Source organism: Muntiacus reevesi, chromosome 2 (genome assembly GCF_963930625.1).
Source record: "Muntiacus reevesi chromosome 2, mMunRee1.1, whole genome shotgun sequence".
Classification (NCBI taxonomy): domain Eukaryota; kingdom Metazoa; phylum Chordata; class Mammalia; order Artiodactyla; family Cervidae; genus Muntiacus; species Muntiacus reevesi.
The window spans coordinates 20,445,136-20,458,178 of record NC_089250.1 but is presented as its reverse complement, the minus strand read 5'-3'; the positions used below and the strand labels follow the sequence as shown (position 1 = coordinate 20,458,178).

The 13,043-nt window shown below is 39.1% G+C and overlaps 1 protein-coding gene across 1 annotated transcript in view; it reads right to left on the bottom strand.

Annotated features, from left to right (window-relative positions):
• MALRD1 (MAM and LDL receptor class A domain containing 1) overlaps positions 1-13,043 on the bottom strand; it is a 512,511-nt gene that overhangs the window by 384,971 nt on the left and 114,497 nt on the right. Inside the window, exon 18 of the mRNA XM_065919555.1 lies at positions 9,468-9,880. Within this exon, the coding sequence (XP_065775627.1) occupies positions 9,468-9,880 (413 nt within the window). The remainder of the gene's footprint in view (positions 1-9,467; positions 9,881-13,043) is intronic.

Here is a 13,043-nt window from a genome sequence, read left to right as displayed (position 1 = left end):
GGTCAACACCGAAATCAGACTGATTATATTCTTTGCAGCCAAAATGGAGAACCTCTATACAGTCAGCAAAACAAGACCAGGAGCTGACTGTGGCTCAGATCATGAACTCCTTATTGCCAAATTCAGACTTAAACTGAAAAAAGTAGGGAAAACCATTAGACCATTCAGGTATGACCTAAATAAAATCCCTTGCGATTATCAGGGGAAGTGAGAAATAGATTCAAGGGACTAGATCTGATAGAGAGAGTGCCTGAAGAAATACGGACGGAGGTTCATGACATTATACAGGAGACAGGGATCAAGACCATCCCCATGGAAAAGAAATGCAAAAAGACAAAATGGTTGTCTGAGAAGCCTTACAAATAGCTGTGAAAAGAAGGGAAGCGAAAAGCAAAGGAGAAAAGGAAAGATATACCCATTTGAATGCAGAGTTCCAAAGAATAGCAGGAGAGTTAAGAAAGCCTTATTCAGTGATCAACGCAAAGAAACACAGTAAAACAATAGAATAGGAAAGACTAGAGATCTCTTCAAGAAAATTAGATACCAAGGGAACTTTTCATGCAAAGATGGGCTCAATAAAGGACAGAAACTATATGGACCTAACAGAAGCAAAGATATTAAGAAGAGGTGGCAAGAATACACAGAAGAACTGTACAAAAAAGATCTTCATGACCCAGATAATCATGATGGTGGGATCACTCACCTAGAGCCAGACATCCTGGAATGTGAAGTCAAGTGGACCTTAGAAAGCATCACTACGAACAAAGCTAGTGGAGGTGATGGAATTCCAGTTGAGCTATTTCAAATCCTGAAGATGATGCTGTGAAAGTGCTGCACTCAATATGCCAGCAAATTTGGAAAACTCAGCAGTGGCCACAGGACTGGAAAAGGTCAGTTTTCTTTCCAATATGAAAGAAAAGCAATCCCAAAGAAGGTTCAAACTACCACACAATTGCACTCATCTCACAAGTTAACAAAGTAATGCTCAAAATTCTCCAAGCCAGACTTCAACAGTACGTGAACCATGAAATTCTAGGTGTTCAAGCTGGTTTTAGAAAAGGCAGAGGAACCAGAAATCAAATTGCCAACATCTGTTGGATCATTGAAAAAGCAAGAGAGTTCCAGAAAAACATCTATTTCTGCTTTATTGACTATGCCAAAGCCTTTGACTGTGTGGATCATACCAAACTGTGGAAAATTCTGAAAGAGAAGGGAATACCAGACCACCTGACCTGCCTCTTGAGAAACCTGTATGCAGATCAGGAAGCAACAGTTAGAACTGGACATGGAACAACAGACTGGTTCCAAATAGGAAAAGGAGTACATCAAGGCTGTATATTGTCACCCTGCTTATTTAACTTATATGCTGAGTACATCATGAGAAACGCTGGGCTGAATGAAGCACAAGCTGGAATCACGATTGCTGGGAGAAATACCAATAACCTCAGATATGCAGATGACACCACCCTTGTGGTAGAAAGAAAAGAGGAACTGAAGAGCCTCTTGATGAAAGTGAAAGAGGAGAGTGAAAATGTTGCCTTAAAACTCAACATTCAGAAAACTAAGATCATGGTATCTGGTCCCATCACTTCATGACAAATAGATGGGAAAACAGTGGAAACAGTGGCTAACTTTATTTTTGGGGGCTTCAAAATCACTTCAGATGGTGACTGCAGCCATGAAATTAAAAGACACTTGCTCCTTGGAAGGAAAGTTATGACCAACAAGGACAGCATATTAAAAAGCTGAGACATTACTTTGCCAACAAAGGTCCATATAGTCAAAGCTATGGTTTTTCCAGTAGTCATGTATGGATGTGAGAGTTGGACTGTAAAGAAAGCTGAGTGCTGAAGAATTGATGCTTTTGAACTATGGTGTTGGAGAAGACTCTTGAGAGTTCCTTGGACCACAAGATCTAACAAGTCCATCCTAAAGGAAATCAGTCCTGAATATTCATTGGAAGGACTGATGCTGGAGCTCCAGCTCCAATACTTGGGTCACCTGATTCGAAGAACAGACTCATTTGAAAAGACCCTGATGCTGGGAAAGATTGAAGGCGGGAGGAGAAGGGGACGACAGCGTATGATATGGTTGGTTGGCATCACCAACTCAATGGACATGAGTTTGAGTAAACTTCTGGAGTTGGTAATGGACAGGAAGGCCTGGTAAGATGCAGCCCATGGGGTTGCAAAGAATCAGACAGGACTGAGCAACTGAACTGAATGAACCTTAAACATTTTAAAGAATTGCATTCATCCGTGTTCTTTTCCTCCCCTTGGCAGTACGTTTTATAACATAAAATGTAAAGACCTCTTCTACACAAGCACAAAACAGCCTAGTCATTTTTTAATTCAATAAAAAGTTCAAGATGGTAACAATGAAATACTGTTTTCAGCACAGATTATGACAAGACAAAGTAAACTACAATGTGTGTTTGGAGTAAATTTAAAAAAAAAAAAGTTACTTGGAAGATGATTTCTTGAATTCTAGTCCAAGAAATTATATTTCAAAAGTTTATAATCAGATTTCCTTTTGGCCATAGTTGACAATGCTATTTTGAATATAATTCCAGAAGAGGCCCTAGAGCAGTCCAAATGATAATCCTGATAACACAGAGTGAAATCTTGCTAAGACCAAGAATCCTGAGTTTCTTTTCAGACCCCAAATTTCTGGGAAGCCCTTGAATACCCTAGGATAATAACCATCTTCAATCACCTTTTATTTGATAAAGGAACATTTTCACTAAAAATTTCAATATAAAAATTTGGATATGCACCAAAATCATTAATCTGACATATTTAAGAAGGAATAAGGCATTGTGTCCCTAATCTACTGAGTTGATATGTTCCATAAACAATTCTGGAAGGAGGCTGCACTCAGTGCATAAATTGGTATAGATCGCTTTGCTCTCACAGATATCACCATGATATTTTCTGCTGAATGAGAAAAGTTTAAAGGCATAAATCAAGATAAAGCAATCATCTGACAAAGAATTACAAACAGGTCCCATACCTTTTTCTTAGTGAGCGCTATGACACATTGATTTTCTACTGAAGGTAAAAGCCAAAATCATGTGTCATCAATAAAAACAAGCAAAACTATTTGGTTCAATACGTTATATTGTTAAACACACACACACACACACATTTGCAGAGAAAAGTCAAATCTGAAATGTTACACATGATTAAAATGAGTCTGGATCAGCAGAAAAAAAAACACACTTGAAAGACATTTCACAGAGTTTATTCCTAGAGGGTGAACAATACATCAGATGGGAATAAGCTATTGTTTTTGTTTGTCCAGATAAATACACAGACACTGTCTGAATAAGAAGGCTCATATCCAGTGTGCTATCTACAGTTTTGCTTTTAGCAAAATAATTCTGCCCTGATAATCTAATGCACTCTTCTTCATACTGCAGTTTCACAAAAGTGTAGTTAAAAACGTTGTCAAGAGGCCAGCAAGGCAGCTGGCAGCATAGCCAGCACTTTTGCACAAATTCCAGAATGGCAAATAAATCCCACAACTGAGATACCAACCCCACTCAGAGCCCCTCAGCTGTATAGCCTTGCTGGGGCAAAATCTGCCAAACCAGACATGGCAACCCCCTACACTGCATCTACATTTTCTGCCTCCATCTTACTCCTCTAGCCAGAAGGGAGGATAAAAGGAGTTGCAAGTATGATTAGAAAGGAACTGAATGGTTCATATATGCAACACCAGGGAGAAAAAGAAACAAAAAACCGAAGCAGAGTTACATGAAGTTTCAAATAGGCCACAGACTAAAAGGGAATAAGACACACTGGATGTTATGGAAAAGATCACAGAGAAAACTCTGAACAAACTTTTTGGCCAATCCAGTAAAACATTCAAACTTGCTCTTTTTCTTATCGCTACAGTCCATGGGGTTGCAAAGAGTCACACGTGACTGAGCGACTAACACTTTCACTTTATATAGCATGTATTAATTTCTATGATTTGTCAATACTTCATGACCCATAATATATAACACATGTATTACAAATATATAAAGCATATTTTCAAAGTTTGATGACTCATTAATATTCTACTGTAACTTTAGAGGATCCAAAATATTAGATGTCATTTAGTATTACAGAAGTCGTAACAAGTAAAGCAGAATTTAAATAATGGATTGATTAAAGAATGAGACTTCCTTTCTGGCCCTTGCATTCTTGTAATATTCTCTACCTAACCTTTTCTTCTCCCTTTCTCACCCGCACTTTCTTCCCACTGGAAACCAAGCTCATCACTTTGGATCAGGATGTGAGAAGGAGCTGACACATTAAGCTGTGGTTATATTTGAGTTCAGCAGAAGAAGACAGCCTATGAGAAACTTAAGACTGTAAAATAAGATTCAGTATACTCTTCAGTAAGCAACAAATCTATGAGCGCTACTTATACAGGCTCCAAGCCAGCAGATTCCATCCCAAACCTTTCAATGTAAATTCTAACAACTCCACTAGAAGCTTGGAAGAAAAATGTTACATGAGGCTGCATAAATAATTTATACTTGTAGCACTTCTGTATACAATTTCATGAAAAGTGGAATCAACCTAACATTATTAAATATGGTCCTATTTTATTTACAATATAACTTATGAAACATTTTTCCTAGAAGTACTGAAAAATGATGCACCATTTAGGATTTAAAGCTACATCCCACAAATGAAAAGAATAAATCATGATTATGGATGAGATTGTTCACTCTTTTCACAAAACCCACCAGTGGAAAATTCTCTTTAGTACTGAGGGATGTTACCAGAACACTATAGAATTCTTTCAGATTTAGTCAGACAGTTCTGTGGTGTTAAGAGGTCTAGCCAAAGAATCTTTTTTTTTTTTTTTTTCCAATTTCTTAATATTTTAATGATGGGATATCACCTGGAGAATTTTTTTCTTTGAAAGTTCATGTCCTCCCCTTGGGCCAATTTCATATATAAATATATACTTCAGAAAACAAGGCCATGTTAGGAATAAGTGAGCAGAAGCTTGTAAGTCCTGGTTCCTGTGGTGCCAAAGAATTAATAAGTTTCTTTAAACTAGTGAGTTTCTTTAAACTAGTTGCAGTCCAAGGGACTCTCAAGAATCTTCTCCAACACCACAGTTCAAAAGCATGAATTCTTCAGTGCTCAGCTTTCTTTATAGTCCAACTCTCACAACTTTAAACTAGGTTTTTGCAATACTTATCAGTGAACACTGCTGATATTGAATCCCTGCCAAGAAGAATGGAAAAACTGCTCTATCCATATCGTGGAATACCATTTAACAATAGAAAGAAATGAAGTATTGATATATTTGGTAATAAAATGAATCTCAAAATAATTATACAGAATGAAATATGTCAGAAAAAAGTACATGCCATACAATTTGACTTATGTAACAGTTTGAGCGGCGTAAGTTAATATACACTGAAAGTTCAGTGGTTGTCCAGGGATGGAAGTGAGGACCAGGAGATATTACAAAGGGGTATCAGGAACTTCCCTGGTGGCACAGTGGATAAGAATCCACCTGCCAATGCAGGGGACATGGGTTCGGTCCCTGGCCCGGGAAGATTGCACACGCTGCAAAGCAGCCGAGCCTGTGTGCCGCAACTACTATGCCTGCACTGTAAGACCCTCAAGCTGCAACTACTGAAGCCCTTAGGTCCTAGAGCCCGTATGCTGCAACCACAGAAGGCCGTGCATTCTAGAGCACGTGGTCTGCAACAGGAGAAGCGACTGCAATGAAAAGCCCATGCACTGCAACCAAGAGTAGCCCCAGCTCACCACAACTAGAGAAAGCCTGGGTAAAGCAGTGAACACCCAGTGAAGTCAAAAATCAATTTTTAAAAAGGGATATTAGGAAACTTTCAGGAATGAAGCACATTGATATTTGAATTAGCTTGACTATACATTCACTATGCATAGTTATCAATCAAATGTCAAAAATCTCATAATAAAAACTAGGTAGAAGGTTGACCTGAAGTTGAATATGCAGTAACTTGCTGAACTTTTACTGGTCATACCACACATAAAAGCAGTGGATGATAATTTAAACTGACATTAATAAGACAAATAATTCCTATACCTGCATGCACAATCTGGTTCTACCCTATGTATTTCATTTTAAATGAATGATCCTGGAAAACCTTTAAATTTTTCTATTAACCAAATATTTAGTGAGTACCTATTAATTCCTGGGCATGATACTAGGTAATTTCACTACAATATCACAGTTAACAAAAATGTTGGTTGTTACCACTTTAGCTCAGTAGAACAGAAACTATGTATATCCATCATTCAATGAACAAACATCCTATTGCTTAAAACAGTCTCAATCCTTGTTATCTTAAACCATTAATCTACACAGCATGCAGAATCTCTGATTTAATCTTTTCATGCCTAAAATTCATTAAAAAAAAAGAACCCTTGGATAAAATCAAACAGAGTACTCTGTGTAATCCGGGATGGGTTTCAAATCTAAATATTTATGCTTTAGATTCATAACCAAAGGAATCTGTGGTTAGTTCCATGGTCATCTGACTCTGAAGCCACTCCCGTGCAAAGCTGATTTTCTCCTGAAAATCAATTTTTGTTTTCTTTTCACTTTTATTTTGTACTGGGGTACAACTGATTAACACCATTGTGGTAGTTTCAGGTGGACAGTAAAGGGACTCAGACATATATTTAATGTATCCACTCTTTTGCAGCCATGAAATTAAAAGACGCTTACTCCTTGAAAGGAAAGTTATGACCAACCTAGACAGTATATTAAAAAGTAGAAACATTACTTTGCCAACAAAGGTCCATCTAGTCAAGGCTACGGTTTTTCCAGGGGTCATGTATGGATGTGAGAGTTGGAATATAAAGAAAGCTGAGCACCAAAGAATTCATGCTTTTGAACTGTGGTGTTGGAGAAGATTCTTGAGAGTCCCTTGGATGGCAAGGAAATCCAACCAGTCTACCCTAAAGATCAGTCCTGGGTATTCATCAATAGGACTGATTTTGAAGCTGCAACTCCAATACTTTGGCCACCTGATACGAAGAGCTAACTCATTTGAAAAGACCCTGATGCTGGAAAAGATTGAGGGCAGAAGGAGAAGGGGATGACAGAGGATGAGATGGTTGGATGGCATCACTGACTCAATGGACATAGGTTTGGGTGGACTCCGGGAGTTGGTGATGGACAGGGAGGACTGGCCTGCTGCGGTTCATAGGGTCACAAAGAGTCGGACATGACTGAGCGACTGAACTGAACTCTCCCCCAAACTCCCCTCCCATCCACGCTGTCATGTAACACTGAACAGAGTTCTGTGTACTATACAGTAGGTCCTTGTTGGTTATCCACTCAAAATATAGCAGTGTGTATATCCAAATGCCCTAACAATCCCTTCTCCCCACCCATCCCCCTCCAGAAACCATAAGCTCAATTCTCTAAGTGAAAAGCAATTATTGAGTAAACATCACAAGGAAAGTTTATCCATTTAAATACTAGTTAAGCCCAAATTACAACCGACCTCATTAGACATTAAGAATTAACTTGAAGTGGATGAGTCATTATTAAATAAAAGTCAAAAAACCCTCTTCAATTTCATTTCACATGATTATATGGATCTTACCATTGGGCAGGACAACAAGATATCACTCTGCACCCTGCAGATTAGGTTTCGTGATGTCAGCTTATGTCTATCAGGACAAAACACCACTCCCAGTGTGTTATCTACTGAGCCACATACAATGGACAGCTATGATGGTTAGGAGCTCAGGTGGCCTGCAGCTAAGTTCTTGGCTATAAAATTCTTCACTCGAGACATTTAGATAAAGATAGTGCTTTCAACTGGCTAACTGAGACGTTTAGAATATGCCAAAAAAAAGTTTAGCCAGTATAGATAAGAAGTTTCTTCCAATATATTATACGCATGTCTATTTGACCAGAAGGAAAAAACAAATATTCAACACTGCTACATACAACAGGCTATATGATGCATCAGAAAGAGAATGAGGGTTTCCCTGGTGGCTCAGTGGCAGAGAATGTGCCTGCCAATGCAGGAAACACAGGTTCAATCCCTGATCAGGGAAGAGCCCACATGCCATGAAGCAACTAAGCCTGTGGACCACAATGATTGAGGCTGTGCTCTATAGCCTGGGAGCCACAACTACCGAGCCCATGCACTACAACTACTGAAGCCCACACACCCTGGAGCCCATGCATTGCAATAAGAGAAGCCAGTGCAATGAGAAGCCTACAGACCTCAACTAGAGAGTAACTCCCACTCGCTGCAATTAGAAAAAAGCCTGTGCAGCAATGAAGATCCAGCAGAGCCAAAAATAAATAAAATTATTTTTTAAGCAGAATAAAAAAATGCATTATTTAAGAAAAAAAAGAAGAAACAGAATGAGCGTGAATTAAATAGACATCATGGGTTCTAGAACAAGTTCCTGTTTTTCTGCTCTCCATCTATCTGGCCAGGAGCTCAGCTGACAAAGAATCCACCTGCAACACAGGAGACCCTGGCTTGATCCCTGGGTTGGGACGATCACCTGGAGAAGGGAGAGGCTGTCCACTCCACTGTCCTTCAGCTTCCCTGGTGGCTTGGATGGTAAGGAATCCACCTGCAATGCAGGAGACCTGGGTTTGATCCCTGGTTTGGGAAGATCCCCCAGAGGAGGGCATGGCAGGCAACCCGCTCTAGTATTCCTGCCTGGAGAATCCCCATGGACAGAGGAGCCTGGCAAGCTACAGTCCATGGGGTCGCAGAGTCAGCCATGACTGAGTGATGAAGCACAGCACAAAAAACAACTTGAGTTTTTTCCTTCTTATCTATAAAACTGGCAACAAGGGTCTTTGACTTACCCACTTCAGGGAATTGCTGAATCAAACAAAGTATGCCAAAGCCCTTTACAAAACTGTAAAAGCACATAAGCATTTGAACTTGCTATTGAAACTTTGACTTTTAGAAGAAGGTAGGAAAGATTTAAAGAATATTCCACCAAAAGGAAGGAAACCTAGATTCAAAGTCTGGTTCTGCCCCAGAATAGCTCTTCCAACAATGTGTGCTATCTTCCTGGATTTTTGCTCCTTACCTACAAAATGTGAGGAAGTCAAATGAGAGATTCAAAATAACAAATTTAAGAGTCTGAACTTTTGGCAGAAGACTAGAGATTCAGCCAAACTTTTTTTTCCTCCAGGTTTTTCATTTCAGCACAACAATGACTTAGATTGGAAGAACCTACAGCTGTGTCCAATGCCATGTGTCCACCTGTAGAAATTTCAATCACACGTTACTGGAGGTAGTCAAGGAGGAAGACAACGTAATGAGTTTGGGTACACCCTTAATTAAATGATAAATGTGTGTCAAACCAACTGACCAAACTTCACTTTTAATTCAAAAACACAGAAATCTTTCATATTCCTTAAATGTTCTGACGCTTATTTTGAATATACCTTGTGAAAGCCATTGTCCATACCTGAAAAGGCTGCCTGCTGAAAAGGCTGAGAGATTTCCGTATCCAAATGGGACCTTGGTTCCCAAATATATGCCATAGCAGCTGTCCTCTTGTATTGTTCCAGACTCGCTGGTAGACGGCCAGCCTATAAATGTGCTTTCCGAACATGTGGTAGTACAAGCGGAAGGTGCAGCCCTCTGCATCAGTGGCGTTAAGGATAGGGCTGAGCAGAGCAGCTCGGTGCTGGAAAACCTGTGGTTCAGAAGTTTCGATGTACAGATAGTGTCCTTGAGCTGTGCCCAAAGTGTTATCCTTCATCGGTCCTGTATTAAGCGTTGATGTTGGGCCCTGGTACCGGGTCCAGTCGAAATCATCTTCTGTATCTTGTTCCCAGTTACAAATTCCATTTTCAAAGTTACACTGAAGTTCAGGTACTGAAATGGGCATTAAATAAAATCAAAAGATCATTAAGGACCAAAATAACTATGAATGGGAATACTAGTTGCTCCTTTGCTTCTGCCAAGTTAAACCATTCTAATCTTTTTTAATGCAACATTAGAGCAAACTTTTAAGAAGAGTAAATCTTAGCTATTACATCAAGCAATAATAGTTTATAGATGGAGGTGGAATCACTTCGGCCATTATTTTGTAAATGCCTTTTATACCCGTCCCCTGCCTTGTAGCACTATCCCAAACTTAGGGAAATGATCACTACCCCACAGCTGGCTCACTGCAACAAACTTCTGTCTCCATGGATTTCAACTTCAGCTGAATGCTCCAATCACCAGTGAACATTAAAAAAATTAAAGTTCAAATTCAGCTCCAGAAATGTTGATTTAATTGGTCCAAATTGTGCACCCATATTTTACTAGCTCCCTTGGTAGTTCTAACATGCACAGTTGACAAGAATCATACTAGTGCTCAACCTTTTGAAATGCTCTGGGGTGAATGGTAAAGTTATTTATTCCGTGGTAAAGTCCTGTATAAACACTGTGTAAGGTATGGAAGGAAGCCCAGTTTTTAATAAGTACCCAAGATGATTCTGAGGCAGGTATTTTCCAGACTTCACTCTAAAATCGAATTCTTCTCTCTGGATCCATCCCACCCCAGTTCCAAATATCCCACCTTCGTACCACAATGACCATACTTAAATGGTAGCTTATCATTTCTCTTCTCTATTCAAAATCCTTTCATATTTACTTATTTAATCTCAACTTAAATCTAAACTCTATCTTTCAAGTTTCACTATTCCCAAATAAAATTACTTCCTGTTCATCCACAACTGTCTTTGTCCTTGGCATGCACTAATTTGTCAGCATGCCCTAAACATCTCACCTCTCCTTTTCCCTCTATCTATGCCTCTTATGCTGTATGCCTCATCAGCTCTTAGCTGTGTCTCCTCAGTGGTAATCTTTTCTACTCACTGGATTGTAGCTCCTTTGAGCTGATACTTTAAAATGTTTTACTTATCTATTTATTTGGCTTCACCTGGTCTTAGTTGTGGCATGCAAATGCTTAGCTGCAGCATGTGGGACCTAGTTCTCTGACCAGGGATTGAACCCGAGCCCCCCGCATTGGGAGCATGGAGTCTTAGCCACTGGACCACCAGGGAAGTCCCTGGTGCTTTTAAACTTTCAACTCCCTTCAGTCAGTAGAAGGACCCAAAGCACTTTTAAAGAATTAGTCAGTCCCTTATCCACTCAACACTCTACCTACAGTTGTAGGATAATATTGGAATGTATTCATTTTTTAAGATGTGACAATTCTGTTGACACCAAGTATCTGTTCAGAATAAATGGGATAGAAAATACGTTTGACATTATTTGGGTAGAAGGGACAGGATTTAGAATCAATGAAGATTCCACATTTTAACTTCATTTACATAAGTTCATATTTTTGAACGACAAACATCAGCTGTCCTCTATTCATCTTACTAAGGCACTTGGCACCAAAGGTGAACAAATATTCTGAAACAATAAATAAAAGCATACGTGAGTAAACGCAGCCAGGCAAGAACAAATCATCTGTCTCGAAACCTAGAGAACAGGAGCTTAGACCTAATGAAGGGAACCAAGAGAGTAAATGTCAAATGGGAGATGAGCTTTCCTTTGATATTTCCTCACTTGTGACTAATCAAGCGCAGCTGTGACGTGAACCGGGCCCCGCAGGTCCTCTGCAAGTGTCAGTTTGGGGCTGTGCAGCAGAAGGGGGATGTCAAGCAACTGAGATTTTGACATAAAACTGCACTAAAGCCAACAGATTTTTTCACATTGCCTGTCTTCAGACTGACTGCATGCTCAATCTTTATTTCAAAATGGAAGGCATTATAGCCCCACCCTGAAATGAAAGACCACGTTTCACGCATACTTCAGGAAATAAAGCATTGATTTCTGGATGACTAATGCATTCGGTGTTAATGAAGTACTAAATCTAGGGACTTCCCTGGTGGCCCAGTGATTAAAACTCCACACTTCCACTGTAAGGGGCACAGGTTTGATCCCTGATCAGGGAACTAAGATCCTGCAATGCCACATGGCACAGCCAAAAAATAAATAAATAAAAGCTAAAAAAAAAAAAAAAAAAATTAAAGTCTCCATTAAAAAAAATTACTATGTCGATTTATATTCTTATGGCTGATTCACAGTGCTGTACAGCAGAAACCAGCGCAGCATTGTAAAGAAATTATCGTCCAATTAAACATATTTTTAAAAATTACTATGTCTAGATGGAAGGCTATGAGAGAAAGTGACAGTCACTATTGTTTCCTCTTGTTAATATTTAGTCAGAAGAAATATTTGGATATTATAGCCATACTTTCAAAATCCTATTCTACTCAGTTAATACTGTGAAGTTTGAAGGATAATTTGCTCATCTTTAGTAATAGGTCAACATCTTTCAAGGAGTGGGACTTGAAGTGAGTGAAAAAGATGAAAAGGCTTTCTAAATTTGCAAAAATAAATTACCTTTAGGACAAGCAATGCTTCTTGTAACAGCCATTGGTTGAAATCATCAATTTCATTTATACGCACTAAAATTATTAGTTGTGTAACAAGCTGCATGGCAATTCTAACTTTAATGTGCTTGACTGTATTAAACACCACAAACATGCAAAGTTCTCCACAATGATTTATATGGGAATTTCTCAATGTAATGTTTCCTATGATGTTCCAAGTATTTGATGGCTTTCCTTTGGTTTATGATAAGGCTGCCAATTTAATAGGCACATAGATTGAATTTTAAGGATTGTTGCTATTTCTGGACAAAGAAAGATGCAAACTTTCCTTGATAGATTTTGGTAATTAAAAAAGAAAAACCTCTCTTAGCTTGTGATTCATTTTCAGAAACGAATGCATCTGGCACTACAAAGAACCAGGTTTATTAAACTGCAAGAGGTACGCAATGATCAGATACCATCAACTTTTTGGTAAATTAAATCAGAAATTCAGGACTTTAACATCTCACTCTCTGGTCCCTATATCTAAGACATCATCCAATGTCCTTCCTAAAGGTCCCTCCCCCAAACTTTAGTCCCTGCATCTCCACCACTGTCACTGGAGAGAGGCTGCCATCCCCTCTCCTGGGAGCTGCTGCTACAGA